At 42.7% G+C, this 17227-nt stretch overlaps 1 protein-coding gene and 1 long non-coding RNA gene across 7 annotated transcripts; both read left to right on the forward strand.

Annotated features, from left to right (window-relative positions):
- The first annotated feature begins 918 nt into the window (after positions 1 to 918).
- LOC125544025 (acyl-protein thioesterase 1-like) lies at positions 919 to 8849 on the forward strand. 5 transcript variants are annotated; one of them, XM_048707555.1, is made up of 12 exons: positions 919 to 1284; positions 1360 to 2676; positions 3668 to 3872; positions 3949 to 5719; positions 5810 to 5918; positions 6550 to 6586; positions 6788 to 6857; positions 7686 to 7790; positions 7876 to 8026; positions 8118 to 8200; positions 8313 to 8406; positions 8495 to 8849. In XM_048707555.1, exons 4-12 carry the CDS (start codon positions 5707 to 5709, stop codon positions 8580 to 8582), a joined length of 750 nt encoding a protein of 249 aa, XP_048563512.1. In that variant the 5' UTR covers positions 919 to 1284; positions 1360 to 2676; positions 3668 to 3872; positions 3949 to 5706; the 3' UTR covers positions 8583 to 8849. The 5 variants fall into 5 exon arrangements, with proteins under 5 accessions (XP_048563512.1, XP_048563510.1, XP_048563513.1 ...); XM_048707553.1 differs by having other exon boundaries at positions 2579 to 2676; positions 3645 to 3872; XM_048707556.1 differs by having other exon boundaries at positions 2579 to 2676.
- A 2487-nt stretch (positions 8850 to 11336) lies between these two features.
- LOC125544027 lies at positions 11337 to 15649 on the forward strand. Of its 2 annotated transcripts, XR_007299248.1 has the most exons (4): positions 11337 to 11455; positions 11690 to 11892; positions 13182 to 13336; positions 14931 to 15649. It is a non-coding gene; the product is annotated as an uncharacterized LOC125544027 (long non-coding RNA). The 2 variants fall into 2 exon arrangements; XR_007299247.1 differs by having other exon boundaries at positions 11690 to 13336; positions 14931 to 15645.
- Positions 15650 to 17227: the final 1578 nt, after the last annotated feature.

Raw genomic sequence — 17227 nt, forward strand, 5'->3', positions numbered from 1 at the left:
TAAGGATGCCAATTTTATCCATGGACATCTACCCGGCCCGCATGGGTAGGATATAAGCACATTTTTGTGCCCATGGGCAGTGCCCAAACCCTATCCTACTAGTCATGTGCAAGACATAGGTATAGTTTTGTGCCCATGGGTACGCCCAGACCCTACCCGATTATCTTATCAGTGGGTCACATCTGTAATAAACACTAAGCTACATAGTCTTTGTATGTACTCCCTCCGTTCGAAAATACTTGTCTTAGAAATGGTTGTATCTAGAACTAAAACAAGTCTAGATACAACTATTTCTAGGACAAGTATTTCCGAACGGAGGGAGTAATAAGCTTTGTTTCTCACCCCGTCCTCCTCCCCACAACCAATTCCTCAATCATAGAAACCTTTCGGCGGCTATTGTTTTCATCACAGAATGGACTAGCAATTACGCCACCATCCATTGACGTTGTGTTGAGCTTAGGGTGTGGGCATGGACATGTGCATGGATATTTACCTCATGAGTATGGTATGAGTACGATTTTACGTCATAAGAAACATGGGTATGAGTATGAGATTGTTGGACTCAGATCCTCTGACGTACAGCCTGCTACCGTTGCGCCACTGACGTGTGAGCCCGGGGCCACATGTCAGTGGCCATCACGACACGTCAGAGGAGCTGTGTCCGAGATTGTTGTACCCGCAACATACCATACTCATTACCATCCAGTGGTATATAAAAAAAAGAGGAAAAAGGAACTCGGAACTCACTACGTACTAGGCAAGATCGCAGATGACACCAAGTACCGACACACGTCGGATGTCCAACAAATGGCGTTGGCGCCGTGGTGAATCTCCGAAGGGAGACGGTGAGAACCGATGCCGAGCGAGTGGAGTGGACAAGCCCATGAGTTATTGAGTGCGACGGCGCCGCTGAATTTGGCAGCGGTCGCTGCCCGTAAAAGGAAAAAGTATGCCCCCTAGCTCTAGGCCAACCGCGGCCGTAGAAGAGAGCAAATGAAATGCCCTGCCCCTGCCCCTGCCCGCCTATCCACCGGACCAGATCGGCTGCCGCGGCGGCGACGATGACGACGGCGACACGCGCGCACACATGGATTCCTGCCTAGGCAGCAGGGGCCCTCCCATTCTCAACTCGGAGATGAAAATGGAGAATATATCGGGCCGCCGCAGCTGTCTTCTCCTACGTAGTTCGTCCGTTTCACCAACAGTGCCGTCTAGCTGTTCGATGTTATTCCTCCCTGGCCCGGCTTTTTCCGCTTTCCGGCCCACGGATGGGATGCCCGCGAGGTACGTTCATCCTGCGAGCTTTGTCATTGTCGATCACCATCACAGCACACTCTGATTTCACAGCTGCTGAGGCAGGCATGCATCAACTTTTCGCCGGTGCCAATACGTGCACCGTTCGTATGCACTGGCATGTTACACCACCATGCCATCGTCCGAGTGTTTCCACAAAGAAAAAGAAGGGGAGACGGAAGAAGATTATTATGCTTGGGTCGGTTCCCATGTTCCGTAAGATTTGAGCTAGTGCGCTGCTTGTTCAGAATTCAGATTAACAGCAAATGGCCGCGGAAAGAAACACGGGAAATTCCCACGGAATCTCGTGCTGCATATCATGTTGCCTACTTTTCATTTTTTGCAAATAGCCTCACATTGCAACATGGTATGAAGTTGTAGCATATCATGTCGAAACCTTTTTCTTTTTAGGGAGAGAAGCCATACCAGAAACTCAAGAGATAAAATTCCGTCCCCCTTTGCTTTCGAATATGTCAGGAGGTAATGGAGCTGTGCACACACGCACAGCACAGTTTCTTCCATGTTAAGAAAAGCACACGATATATTTATTATTTCATACACATATCATCGTCATATTCTGTCTGGTCCCTTTTGCCAATCCAGTGCACCCAGACAAACAATTTGCTGCAACAAGAAATGAAGCTTGTAATGGCAGCTTTCTGTCTGTAGATTAAACTCGTGGAATGCTGACAACATGTGGCGCCAAAAGGGAACATAGAGTGGCTGCAGCCATGGACAGAATAATATCCCTTCTTTTTTTTTTGAAACTTTGTTACACGTACTCACGTGAAAGCTTGATTTAAAGTTAAAAGTATTATGTTTGTAGCTTTTGATCTCATATTCTATTTTCACTCCATATGCAAGTACATTTGTCAAACAACGACTTATGTTCCAGATTATTCAAGATTCGTCATAGGACAAGTTCTGCACTAAAAATTTCAATACCCTTTTCCTTCCAAAAACGCTTTCAAAAGCCTCAAAGTGTAAACATTGATTCACTAGTACGAATTTATAAAAAATAATAAACCAACAAATTTAACTAGTAAAAGACAGTACAGAACGGGCTACTCAAGAATTTCAGGTGAGATCGTGGCGATTGCAACTCACTGGAGGCTTTTGAGCATTTAGATGGCATTATTCTTTACTGGGAAAGTGGTGGCCTCAAATGTCTCTTTATTTATGCATCATTCCTTGTTGCATTTTGGTCGCTGACTTTTGTTAATTAGGACTTGATGTGGACTCAGTTCAAACAGTAATTCATTGTTCTTTACCTTGTTTAATTTAGTGGGAGGTGATCAACTAGGAGACCGTACCTAACGACATTCGCTGCTTGTGGGAAAGAAATTCAGAATTTATAAATATTCCCTGCGAGAAATATTCCAGGTAAGAAATACACCATGCTGCAGCATGAGTATGTAGTGCACTGCTATTTATTTCAAACCCACATAAACAACTAAATATCATATGTAGTACTGTGCAAAAAGTTTTGCGAAAAATCATGGATTCTAGACAGTGGTAGGGATGAAATAATTTACATCCTCCTGTTTACTTTGGCATCAGAAGCTTTACTTGAAACCTGCATGGTTCCGAATCTTATCGAAACATGTCATATGTGAAACAGTAATGTTTACTAAGAAAACTATCATGTCATAAAAAACCATATCTACATCTACTAGGTTTGTATGCACACCGGATGTTCCACACAAAGAAACTGGAAAAAGAAAATTTTGTTTCCTGTTCCTAGTAACCGATAAAATGTGTAAACTTTTGGGTAAAGACAACTGTTGATATTTCACTTGTGCAGCCTACTTTTCGGAATATATTCTTTCAAACAGAACTTTGTGGATGCTTCACGTTTTCGAAGGATGAGTATATGAAATTAGAAGAAATATGTGCTAAATAAGGAATATGCAGTCTCCAAGGCCCATGACACAACACAATCATGGCCTATAATCTCTAGCAAGGAGTAAAGATTAGGTAGTTCATAGCCATGTATCTATAACAGAACTTCGTAGCCCTTCTGCGGCTCCTATTCTCTTGGGCAAGGTAGGGACAAAAATCACATTTAGCCCACATATTTTAGCCTGAGCTGTCCCCCCATATAGTTAACCTCAGTGGATAGAAAAATGCAGCGCTAGTGCATATGATTCCTTCTGTATGTAGTGCACTGACACAAGAGGCAAAATTAGGTGAAAATCCTCTGCATTATGCTGCTATCACAAACCCTTGGCGGTTTGTTTAGATTTGACTTAGGCCTTTGTTTAATCCCTTATAAATTTGGATCGTCGAGAGGGGATCAAAGCCTACCACTATTCTGAATTCTGAAAGCTACCCTGCGCCATTTGTAAAAGTGGCATCCCTTTCTTGCTAGCAGAACCCGACAATAGCAGAGTTTGTTACGTAAAGCTGACCTCAAAGGGGGGAAAATGACGCTGCTGAGGAATATTCCGGCCGATCGGTGGTGTAAATGTGATGAGATTTTATAACGGAGATGTAATTACCACGGAGGAAAAGCAGCAAAAGTTCAAAAATTCTTGGACACGGATTCTTGTAGTTCCTCTCAATGCACAATTTTACAGGTACCTGTTACTGTCAGTTATATCACTGACCTGTACTGCATGCTTGTGTTGAGCTGTTCTTTTTGCTGTACTGCAGAATCAATACCTTCACTGTCCATACCTCAAAGATATTTCTGGAATCTTCCTTGCTGCAGTCTGCAGAATTCTACACTGTATCTGCCAAGCAAATGAGGCAGTACCACTTGCCATATCTGAACCTCTTGAGCTTCAGTTCCGCGTCTAATTGCGCCTTAATTTTTTTACTGAAAATAATGATAATTCATGTGCCACCGTGCATTTACAATAGTAGGAAAATGCCTGCTGCAAAAAAAAAAGCTGCTGTGTGTTTCATTTTTGTGCTAAATTTAGTATTTTCTCCAGAAGCCTCTTTATGCTTATCACCTGTCATTATGATCTCTAGAGTTTCAGTTCCGTGCTGAATGGCGCCTGAAATTCTAGTGAAAATACTTTATTTTCAGAGTTTCGGTCCAGTGCTGAACTGCGTTGTGAATTCTACTCTGCATACTTTATTTCTTGAGTTCAAACTGCGCTTTAAACTGAAAATACTGATATTTACTCTGTGACTGTTTTTCTTCCGGTACAGTGTTGAATAGCACCTTAGATTCTACTAAAAAGGCTGACTTTTTAGTTTCAGTTCCGTGTCCTAAATTGTACTGAAAATACTGATATATTTTTAACTCAGCTTTAAACACCAGTGAAAATACCAATAGTTCTCTGATAGAGAAAAGAAAAGAAAATACCAATAGTTTCCGTGTCGCCGTGCAATAATAATAGTACCAATAGTTGCGTTGGTGCTTTTGATCGCAGTTTTATAATGATAATGCAAGAAACGACTAGCCTGTCGTGCAAGAATAGGTGCCAAATGTTTAGCCTTTTCCTGCAAAATATGGGGGTTTCTCTCAGAAGAATCTTGCTTTAGCACTGAGAGTGTGAGACATTAATCGCCTTTAGTTTTCGTGTATTTTCTTGGGGGAAAGAAAAGAAAGAAGTGTTTATGCTTATTCCTCGTTATTTGCACTGATGTTATACATATATAATCTCTGTGGAGTTGTGATGCCAAACCAGTGGACATTACAACGCCTTGTCAAGATAAAAAAAATTTGGTTAGGAATTGGCAAAAAGGGTCCTAAGTATTGTTTCTATATATACCTGGGTTCCCTCTCCACTGCCAAGAAAATATATTCTGCTGTAACCTGGGCCATAGGGATTACTATTACGTACGCCCATGTTTGTATATTTTGGAGCAGTAGAAAAACTGCAACAGGAAGTTAGGGCTCCTTTGATTCAAAGGATTTTCATACTCCTAGGAATTTTGGAGGATTAGAATCCTTATGAGTCAAAACATCTTTGAAAGAATTCTTATTTTTCCTATGATGCAATCAAACGGCCAGGGAGTTTCCCCTTTTCGAAAAAAAAACAAATCCTGTAGGATTGAGATCCTATGTTTTTTTCTTTCTATTCCCGTGTTTTCAGAATCCTGCGAACGAAAGAGGCGATTTCATTTGGGTGGCTCTGGAGCCGAGCGCCGTGCGTTTGGCGCTGAGCGAGAGGAAAGAGGAGCGCGTGGAGCTGACTCGCCCGTGCGTCATGTGGCGGGCCCAACGAATTGGAAGCCGACGGCAAGCGGGCGTTGGGTTGCCGTCCACGCGTCGGCCATCCGGGGCGGGGCTCTCTATAAATACCTCTGCATGCCTCCTTCAGTTAGCATCCGGGCAAGAATTAGCGCGCGCGCTCTCTCTTTTCTCTCTCTCACACACACCACCAGCAGAGGAGCTTATATCTGATTGATTGATCGATCCATCACCGTGCGTGCGTGCGTACGTACGTGACCACCATGAGCTCCTCCGGTACGTACTGTACGTCACTTGTCTTGCTGTGCTTCTTCCACGGTGACTCGGTTTTCAGTAAGATGGACCGGCCTTGTTGATGGTTTGCAGGCGCCCGCGGTGTCCGTCGAGAGTACGGCCGGACCTATGTGGTGAGGCCCAAGGGGAGGCACCTGGCCACCATTGTCTGGCTCCACGGCATAGGCGACAACGGAAACAGGTTCCTTCCTATACTTACTGGATACATACATACATACTCCATGCGGCACCTCTCTGCTCTGCGTTGTTTGTTTTTGTCTTGGTTTTGAATTGATTTTCTTCCGAGAGGCACGAGTGGCATGTGATCTTCCAAGCTCAGCTGCAAATCAACTACTAGCTCCTGTTGTCCTCAGTAGCCAGTAGGAATATATGCTAGCTAGATACGTAGTACTACTAGAGATACAAGCACAGGCTTGAGCCACTTGTCTGAATGCATGCGACCTAGCTAGTTAGACACACGACACGACACCACGGAAGTGTGAAGGCACGTATGCATGGGTTGGGGATCGACCCATTTTGTCATATGCCACAACCAGAACCAGTACACACTGATTATTCCTTCCTCACTTCTCACTTGTCACTTAGTATTCCCCACCGCTTTTCTTTTCTGATGGAGTACTTGTACACACGCGTCATTCAGTCAGTCGAATATATGCAAGTCAAGTGCATGTTTTGCAAGAGGAACTTGAACTAAAACTTATATGTCCACACAAGTTGATGACTAGTCTGCAATACTTTTTATCTCATTCATTTTTAATAATTTATTTATGGAGACCTAATTTGTTCCTTTTCCACGATTTCGTCTTGTGCAGCTGGTCCCAGGTGCTGGGCAATCTCCCGTTGGATAATGTAAGTTGAACACCCATCTACAATCCTATTCCTAATTCCTCCTCTTCCCCTGAGCACATCAATAGTATATGTATAGCTAATTCTTGTTATCTTCGGATTAGTTAATTAATTAATGAAGCTTATCTGAACCCTCAAGCTCAGTTATCCTCTTCAGAATAACTACTGTATTTAAGTTTGACAGCCTCGTGCATCTCCGTGCAGGTCAAATGGATTTGCCCTACTGCGCCAACGCGGCCCGTAGCGGCCTTCGGTGGATTCCCATGTACTGCATGTAAGCCTCTCAGCCTAATCGATTACATCTTTATCTTTACTACTATATAGTGTATGAGTTTTGAAATTTTGAATCCCAAGCCTGAGAAGCAACTTGAGCCGTTGATGAGGGTCAATCCTATGGCTCAGAGTGAAGGGATTCGCCTCTACAGTACCGGTGTATCATCTCGCTTTGTTCCTGAAAATTCTAGGCCCTCCTGAGGCATTCACTGTAGGTCACATGGACAACAGTACTTGCAAGACCTTGTGTAGGCAGAACGATGGCTCTAGAAGCTGAAATAAGATAGTATTTTAATGGATGCTTAGGCGATAGCGTCTGCCTGTCCCAAAGGCTTCACGAGATTTTCTAGGCCGAACTGTACATGATATGGCAGAATTAGTAGCTCATTAGAAGTAGCCTTGTGATTAGAGCAGACACTAGCTTCAAATGCATCTTTTTCTCAATCTTTTGTGCATAGTAATTAATGATGCAAAGGCCAGGGCCCAACCTTTTCTCTAAAAAAATACATAAAAAAATTCTGGGGAACAAAAAATTATCCCATTAAAGTGCATCTGAACCCCATTGTAGTACTACTGGTTAATGAAACTATCCCATTATAATAATTATCACAAGAGCTTTACACACACACAAAGAGGGCTGATTCCTTAGACTTATTTCCATCGAAACACATGAATTAAAACTTGCACGTACCAGCTTACTAGTATATATAGGATATCGCTTGGCTGCAGCTTTGCTTTTCCCCCAGTTTTTATAGGCTGTTTCTGGGACAGAAATGACCATCTTTGCATTGCATTGCATTGCATTGCATACTGAAATGAAATGAAACAGGGTTCGATGTGGAGGAGACTTCGGTTGACGGCCCCGACGACGTCCAAGGGCTGGACGCATCCGCCGCACACATAGCAAACCTGCTATCGTCCGAGCCCTCTGATGGTAATCTGATTTCTTCTACATGTACCACATTCATTTAGCGAATACAAATTAGTATGTACTAATGCTAATAGCGCATGATCTCCAGTGAGGCTTGGGATAGGCGGTTTCAGCATGGGAGCCGCCACTGCGCTCCACTCTGCCGCATGTTATGCTCATGGAAGGTTCTCAAACGGTGTTGCCTACCCTATTACCCTCAGCGCTATCATTGGGTTGAGCGGCTGGCTTCCCTGCTCCAGGTCTGACACTGATAATTATTGACGAAAAAACAGTCATGTTATTGATACAGTATATTGGTATCTGTTAAGCTCATATACGAATATTGTTCAGGACCCTGAGGACCAAGATTGAGAGCTCACAGACTGCTTTCAGGAGGGCTGCTGCCTTGCCGATAATGCTTGGCCATGGAAGAGGTTAGCATTGCTATTGTTTTGCAGTCCATGTGCTGAATTAATCTCTTCTGAATTGTAAAAATTTACTACTACTAGTACTAAAAATGGTTAATTTCCTTCTGTGTTCCTGCAGGCGACGAGGTAGTCATGTACAGGAACGGCGAGAGGTCGTCCGAGTTTCTGCGGAATTCGGGCTTTTCGTACCTGAATTTCAAAGCCTACAACGGGTACTACAGATGGACATGCACAATTTCCCACATGATCATTATTTTTCTTCTGAAATTTAGTAGTACTAACATCATGTCATTTGTGCAGACTGGGCCATCACACCATCCCTGAGGAAATGGACGATGTCTCCAAGTGGCTCAGGGCAAGGCTCGGGCTTGATCGCTCTTGCGGCTAATTAAGTGGAGAAGCTTGTGCCTTGGTGGCTGACACATGACATGAGAGAAATGTATTGACACTATAGAGGAGGAGAAGGTTGATATATATAGGTTAATCATATGAAGAGATCAGGACCGGCATGTGTTGATATATAACTCCTCACTACTGAATTTCATGTTACACTTATATTGTACTAGTAAGAGTTGTACCCCAGTTATATTGTTTGTTTTGATTGATCACACCAGTAATTTATGTCGATAGCTTCTAATATATGCTTGTGTTCTACTACTTCTGTAGCACTCCAGTGTAGACTTTTCACGTCACGTCATATCATCATCAAAACACACCAGAGAGATTCATAAAATTCTCAGGGAAAAGATTTGGAAGATACTAACCATATATGTTCTAACCTGTGGCTATTTGGAAGATAATAACATATACTGAGCAAATCTCAAGTGGTGTATGGTTTTAGGTTGATCATCAGCTTCATCAAGATCAACTTCCACCGAATTTGTTGATCTGGCTGCCAAGGTGGAGATTACAAGTGTCAGTTTTTTAGGGGCCCTGCTGTAGTAGGGAGTTTGCGTCATTGCTCAGCGATCCATCGCCCTGCTTTGCGAACCCCTCGTGTGTTTGGGGATCAACATTGTGCTGAAAGTCTGAATGATTGAAGATGATGTCTTCGAGGCCGCCGTCACTGCACAAAGGAACACATGATTAGAATGCTAACACATCCCATATATACGGTAAACTGTCACTTGCATGTTGGTCCGATGAAATAAACCAAGCCGTGGAGCAGGTGTAAATACATCACAAAGAAGACTTATCACATCAAACTGTTCATGAAAAAGTTTGCTGCGGCAAAGTCTGGTAACTTGGATCATAATTTGGCAACGATTGGGATTTTTGTTGGCAACGTTGGCCCATCTTTATTGCCCCTCCTCTTCATATTATTGCCAAAACCTACCAATTCGATTTTTTTTCTTTTGAAATTTCACCCGATTCGGCATAGCAGTAGCACAGGAGTAGATGGCATCTGACAAGGATGTTGAAAATAGAACTCACCCCAGGGCTTGATTTGGCGGACCAAGATCAACATCCATGTCACTCAATTCGCTTGGGATGTGGATATCGTCCATGCTGATACTTGCTTCTGTGGACTGAGAAGCCATGTCGTCGTTGATGTTTGCGGACGATCCATTCCAACGGGCAAGTGTTTCACCGGAGCCGCCAGATGTTCCTTCAGGACTGTCGCTATGTGGTTGAGCCGCTGGCAATTGATCATGCAAGAAGACGACTGAGCATAAAGTATAATGCTACGTACAAAATAAATGAAAGTAGAAGAGAATAGATGTGTGGCGATCGATGCACTGACCGCCTTTCACTCCGAAGGTGTTGGCGCACCCTGTGCACTGGCACTTGTCGCTGCACCCGACGCCGTGCTTCGATTCGAGACGGGCCGCAAGTCGAGCATGAGATCGAGCACCGGCAGCACATGAAGTCATGCAAGGCAAAACAAAAAAAAAAGCAGAGGAGACGTGAGTATGTAGTACGTACGTACCTTGAAGCACTCGCAGTAGAGCTTCTTGCATTCAGAATTGCGGCAGTTGCATCCCTTGACGTGCACCCCTGCCACTTGCTGCCGCTGCTGTTGCAGCCCAGGCCCATCGCCGGCGATGATCTTGGGCTTGAAAGCGTCGGGCTTCTTCTTCATGATGTACTCTGCGCGCTCATCCACCTCGTCGGAGTTGTCCTCTGTGTTGCGGCAGCCCTGGCAGGAGCACCTCTCGTCGCAGAACACCCAGGCCTCGAAGCAATGGCAGTAGCTGCATGCATGTGAATGTGGTTTCCGTGAGGAAGACCGTAGGAGCACGTCGGCGGCGTCGCCAGTGGCTTACTTACCGCTGGAGGCACTGGGTCTTCTCGCAGGTGCAGTGCGGCAAATCGTCCATGGCGGCCAAGGAAGAAGGGTCAGAGGGGACAAGACGGGGTAGGAGGCAGATCTGTTCGAGTCTGATGCACACGGAGTCTCCGAGGAACAAACACGTCCTATACAATACAAGTGCAGAGACAGAGTCTATGCAATTCTAGTCTCTTACGACGTGCTGGACTGGATATCAGGACTCTAGCTTCCTCTGCGGGCGGTGGGTCCTGTTATGTTCATTTTTTCCTTCCGTTCAAGCAAATCAACAGTCCAACAATGCAAAGGGAAGCGAACCAACATGGCGCCGGCGCGAGGAATACGGGCGGATCCGGGGGCGGCAGCGACCGATCTGGCTGCTGGTGCGGCGGTTTGTTCCGGTGGCGGCGGCGGCGTCCTGCTCATTCATAGAAAGAGAGACAGGGCGTGAGGGAGAGAGGAAGAAAGGAGAAGGAGCAGGGGGCGCAGGGTCAGGGAGGCTGTCGCTAGCGGTGGCGGCTCCGGCGACCGGCCGGCGGGCTTCCCAGGCAAGGCTAAGGAGTACGCTAGCCTGAGATTCAATAGAGGTATGTTTGATTTTTAGAATTGGGCTTAACAGCCTGTTTGTTGTGCTTCATCTTCTGAATTGGAAACCATGGCGTGCCTGAATATTTTTTCTAGAACATGGTGCTTGAGTTGGTAATCATTCGTGGGTGATTTATCCCATATACTGATGGATCATCCTTTGGAGTGCATGACTTGAATGGATTTCTGAATTCCAAACAGTATGCTCTCGTGATGTTTGATTAGGGTCTTCTGTGAATCCGTACCAAAACCATGCTTGTAATTTCTTGTTCCCTCTCTCTAATCCGGGACAAACACGGTGATTCTGGTCGGAGCCGTGGCTACGTGATTCTGGCCCGCGTGCATCCATAGTCAGAGGACGCCGAGCCTTCCTCGCTGCCAGCAACATCAGCTCGTCTCGGCATGAGGTCTGCACGCTTACCTTATACCTTTCTAATGGAAACTGAACTGGGATTTTTTTGTCTACGCTGCTTCTTGCAGATAGTCCATGGTTTGTACAAATAACCACATGTAAATCTTAATTTAGTTGATATTGGAAAAGATTGTTTCTTTCGAACCTTATATGTGGAGCAACTAGAAATAGTACCTATGTGTTTTTTCCTGGCTCCCACATCAGACCAGTGCTCTAATGTTTGTTCCAGGTTGAGCATGGCAATAATGTACAGTTTGAACTTCGTGCTGGCAGAACTTTTTCGTCTTGAAGCATTCTGTGAATTACACCATGAATAGCAAGAACATCAGGCCATTTGAGAGAAGGGGTGTCCTGGAGTTCTCCCTAAATCTTACTGCATTCTTAGTGATAATGAGGAATTATTATTCACTTGAGAAAATAAAGATTAAAACGGTGAGGCTCTCAAAAGTGAAATGACTTTCTGAGCTGGACATTGACCTTTTTTTGAGCTAGATATTGACTTTCTGAGTAGCACAATATAGGTCCTATCTGAAGCCTTTTACGTGCCTGTTATAATGATCTTTTTATTTTCCTTTGCATATTAACTAGAGAATATTATTGTCTGCTATAACTGCTGAAAGATGTCATATTCCTTTGTTATAATGCTGTTTGCAGTAGGAGGTGTACGCCTCTCATTCAAAGAAGAGGCTCAACAATCTTTTGGATGGACTTATGATTACCACATATATGATCTTATGAAGCAGGAGTTGAGAACTACAAAATCCATCTATTCCTAGAATGGAGCTGGTTGAAGTTGGGCCTTCAATGGACCTGGTAGTTAGGTGGCACCGACGTTTAGTAAAGCCAATTTTTTATGAGGAAATGCACCAAAAAAAGTTTAGTGGAAGTGGATTAGATTGTTTGTGGTCATATGCTCTTGAGAAAATTTGCGCTTTCTTTATTTCTTCTGATTATATTTTTTTGTTTATTTCTAACTGACATTGATATGCAAAAGAAAATCCTGTGATTTTTTTTGCCCTCTCATTGACCATTTAAATTTTCAGTCATAGCTATATACAAAGAAGTATTGTACCATATAGTTTTGTCTTTTCGGAAATGTCTAAAGGCCTGTTACATGCATCATTTTCTCTTTCATATCCTTCATTTGAAACTGAAAATATGAACCATTTTGTTGATATGAACATTAGTTGCAAGGTGAATAAATAGTGGTCGACAATGTGGCTGGATGTACATGAGCATATGTTGTATCTTTGACGCCATTCATTTTGAATCATTAGAATAATAAAAGAGGTTTGTTTGTATAATTATTTTCCAGGTTTCTAAACACATTTATTTATCTCTTTTGTATCCATTGCAACACATATGTTTCCCTAAATAAAATGACTGTACAATTGTGTGAACTGAGTGGCTGGTCGTTACTGTAGATTAAATTTCTCACATTAAGAATCTTTGCCTGACGCTACAAAAAATATATATGTTTTGTAGCAGGATTAGTGATCAAATATATCCTTTTTGTTGTAAATATTTTAGTCTGCTACTTTGTTCATTAATTTTTCTGGGCATTTTTGCTTAAGTTTTATTTCAAAGCAAAATCATATCGAGCTATCTACAAGTTAGAATTGTCCAAAACAGTTTCTGTAACATTGTATATCATGTGTTTTCTCTTTTATTCATAACATAATATGCAGTCACACAATTTATATCTTGGTTGTGAATTCCAGAGGGGAAGGTAGCCTTCCAGGCAGTTAGAGCTTCGTCACTTGGAAGGTAGACAAGCAATGCAAGCCAACAAAGAATTAGGGAAGCACCGAGTTCGCCGGACGTAGCAGAACGTTTGTCGAGCCATCCAATATCGCCAACGGTGGCTACACCAGAGGTATGTGATGCCTCGACCACCCTCAAAAACAGCCTTGCTATTCCCCCTTCCCTTTCTTCTTGAGATTGGTTGTAGCTAACTGAGTGCCCTCAGTCGGTCCCTCAAGCTTTTGTGTATTCAGAGATTTATTTAGAGATGGTAACTGAGCACTAGGTTGTTATCTGCGTTGTTTGATTTTTTTTCCATGCACTGTGGCTGGACATGATGTTGGCAAATACACAAGACATCATGGGCTGAGACAATACAATAGAAATCATGTCGAGGCCGGAAAATTTGCTGAACTTGTGGTGCCTGTGTTCCTTCTCACAGTAGTTGTTTTATGTGGTGAAAGTTTTAGAGGCCAAATAACAGTTATGTTGTTCCATGCTTTTCAGTCCAAGCAGATTTATGTTTTGCAAGAATTAGTGTACTTACATGCAGAACCAGTTTTTCGTAGATAATTGCTTACAAGTTTTATGTGGTTAATATTTCGGCAGAGTTTACAAACAAGAGTGAAACCTATAATGATGAGTGACGATTATGGTATGATTACTGGATCAATAATTCATAGCAAGGAAGCTATTTTACCGAAAAAAGTAAATCCAGTATTAAATTTAGTAAATTGTTGGGTAGATCAGATTAGATGCGGCTTAAACCTTCGCCACTCCCTGCCATTTAGTACTGGCTGGAGTCTGTTTGAGCTGACCAATGTGGAGCAGAGTCGCAATGGAGATACCCAGTCTCACATGCTTTATTCTACTTCTTGTAGTATAACAGAGCTTGGTTGTAGCTAACTGTGCCCTCAGTCAGTCCCTCAAGATTTTGTGTATTTAGAAATTTATTTAGAGATGGTAAAATAAAGATCTTGATGTATTGACGGTTTGCGGTAGTGGGGCTGTTCTGTTACAGTTCAGGATACTCAAATTCCTCCTGCTCGTATCATCGTCTCCCTGTAATGTGATGTAGCACAGTACTATGCACTTCAGCACTAAGCCCAGAACCTAGCTAGCTTACTTGAGGGTCGGCTCTGGATTTTGACGATTGTGTTTGTGTATAATTTGTGAGGGGCTGTAGAGAGTCAATTAACAAGTCAATTAATACAAACCTGTTTTTCTCTACGGTCCTCTGAACATACTCGCTATAAGAACTTATATTTCAATATTTGAGCACTGAAAAAATTGTCAAATTGACTGACTGCCTTGTGAGAAAGTAGCAAGAATGAACTCAGGAAATTCTGCAAACGATATCAGCATTGGTTTGTGTAGAACTGTGGATGTTTCTCTTGCAAGTCTAGGTTTTAGACTAAAAATTCCTGCAGTTGTTTGGGTAATGTTTTTTTGTTAGGAATTAGGAGAATTGTTATGTAGTAAAATTACCAAAATTCTTACAAAATATTCTGCAAGTTTTGTTTGCCGCTGCTCAGTCAAGCAAAGCCAACTGCTCGCCACTATGTGCGGTTCTCTTGCCATTTCATGGGGTGCAACCGCAAGTGGCACACAAGACTGTAGTTGTGGTGTTCTAAAATTGACTGATGTTGATGTTTCTTTTAAAGATTGTGGTATTTACCAATTTGGTCCCCGGGTTATGTACTCATTTCCTTTTCTATTCTTTGTAGATAATTTGCTTCAGTTCATCGAACTACCTGCTGAAACATGTGTATTGTTTCTCAATATATTGGGCATCAATCCACCTCTCATGAGATCTCTGAATTTTCGACACATATTGTATTGTATTTGCTGAATTATTTCCTCCAGATAACTATGCTTGGATTCACAAATGCGTGCAATGCTTTCAAGTAGAGGTAGTTCAATACTTAAGTTGTGCTATTCCACTTTCAAGTTTTTGGTCCTAGAAGTGTAATACTTGGTAGGTTAGCTGCAAAAGCGGAATGTATATGGCCTGAATTTATATTTCAGAGTGTACAATCTGATTCAGAGTATTTTGACCCCTTGCGTTCTAAAACGTTTTGTTGTATCGTTCTGTCCTGAAAGAATAGAAGCAATTCTTCTATGTGAGAGAATATAAACGTTATTCGCAAACAACATGCAACGTCATTAAGTTTCCTATTACCAATTTAAACACGATCAGTAATAGCACAACTAAAGTTTGTGAACATATCATTATAAAATGGTCGGTTGGATTGAATTTTGTATGGATTCTACAAGGGCCATTTCTATGGAATTACAAATTAGCTTTACATTTTTATGGATGGGTTCATCGTCTTTGGATTTCCCACGTTCGGATGTGTTTGTGATCAAGTGGACATCATGACCACCATCAGTAGGGTGGGAAGGAGGCTGTGTGATATTTTTTCTTTTCCCGTTGCAACGCACGGGCATTTTTGCTAGTATGGCTAAAGGGACAGTGGTATTTTCAGCTCACCAGGATTCAAGTCCTGGTGCTCGCATTATTACTTGATTTATTTCAGGATTTCTGGTGATGCTTACTAGCACAAATGCCCGTTGAGGACATGGGTTATGATATGGAGTAAATTGATTTGATCAGACATATTTCGCGTGTGGGATTATTTATTTAATTTTCTTTTTTTACCATGAAAAACAGTGAGAGAGTCTGTCACTGTGATTTTCTATTAAATGAAGTGAACACTGTACAGATTACAAATTACAACATGGTTAGTCACAGTATGACTAAGGCACAAATGCCCGTTGAGGACATGGGTTATGATCTGGAGTAAATTGATTTGATCAGACATATTTCGCGTGTGGGATTATTTATTTATTTTTTCTTTTTTTTACCATGAAAAACAGTGAGAGTCTGTCACTGTGATTTTCTATTAAATGAAGTAAACACCGTATAGATTACAAATTACAACATGGTTAGTCACAGTATGACTAAGGCAGGAGGGGGGGGGGGGTGTTATTAGAGAGAGGTTACAAAACTATCTAGGAAATCTTTATTTTTCTCGAGGAGCGAAAAGTCTGCAATAGATCTTTTTCTCCAGGATGTGAAACTAGGCTAAATTCCTGTGAAGTGTTTATCATTCCTCTCTTTCCAAATGCTCCAAGAGGCTGTGAAGAATATCTCCATGAAAAGTGGTCGGTTCCATGCTATCTTTGCATGTGCAATCCAATCCAGCCTTGTCCCCTGGGAAGGCCATGAGATGCCAAGGTAGCTCCAGCATTGTACACTAAAATCACAGGTGAAGATCATGTGTTCTAGGGTCTCCTCTCTTTTGGAGGTGCACAGGAAGCATCCAGGGTCATCATCAATGTTGTAGTGCCTTCTATTCGGCATGTTTTTTGTGTTTAGCCGGTCTGACAGGAGTAACCCGCAGAAAGCCTTAATTTTCATCGTGCATTTTGATTTCCACAACCACAAGTATGCTGGATGCATTTGGGCGTCTCTGAAGTAGTGGGCATAGTATTTTCTAGATGTGTAGTCTCCCTTCCCTCAAATGCAAACCCATTTGTCATGCACTGTTGGTTGGAGGTTCAGTTCAACAAGTGCAGTATCAGTTTTTTTGAAGATGCAAGAGAGTTTCACTTGTCTCCTTGTTCAGTCTTTTTTGTCCACACACAACCGTCTACGGATTTTGTCCAGAAGTTCAATGATGTTTTGAGGGATTTTAAGAGTGCATAGGGCAAAAATTGTGAGGGAGGTAATGACTGAATTGAGGAGTGATAGTTTGCCACCGTAAGATACCATTGTCCAAGTGGCCGATAGTCTCCTTTCAACACTGCAAACGAGGGGCATGAGGTCTTGCACTGAGGGGTGTGTGGTTCCCAGGGGGAGGCAAAGGTATGTAAATGGCATTGAGCCCAGAACACATCCAAAGATGTCAGCCATGCAGGAGCTGGTCTCTCCATCATAGTTTATGGGTATGAGCGTGGATTTATGGAAGTTAATCTTCATACCAATGGATGTGGCATAGTCTGCCAGGATGTTCTTGAT

This window comes from Triticum urartu, chromosome 3 (assembly GCF_003073215.2).
Source record: "Triticum urartu cultivar G1812 chromosome 3, Tu2.1, whole genome shotgun sequence".
NCBI classification, from domain to species: domain Eukaryota; kingdom Viridiplantae; phylum Streptophyta; class Magnoliopsida; order Poales; family Poaceae; genus Triticum; species Triticum urartu.

Excerpts from the sequence above, each read along its gene's own strand:
- LOC125544025 (XM_048707555.1), top strand. Across the intron at positions 7,791-7,875 it reads ATCGTCCGAGCCCTCTGATG|TGAGGCTTGGGATAGGCGGT; the intron begins GTAATCTGATTT and ends CATGATCTCCAG. Across the intron at positions 8,201-8,312 it reads AATGCTTGGCCATGGAAGAG|GCGACGAGGTAGTCATGTAC; the intron begins GTTAGCATTGCT and ends GTGTTCCTGCAG.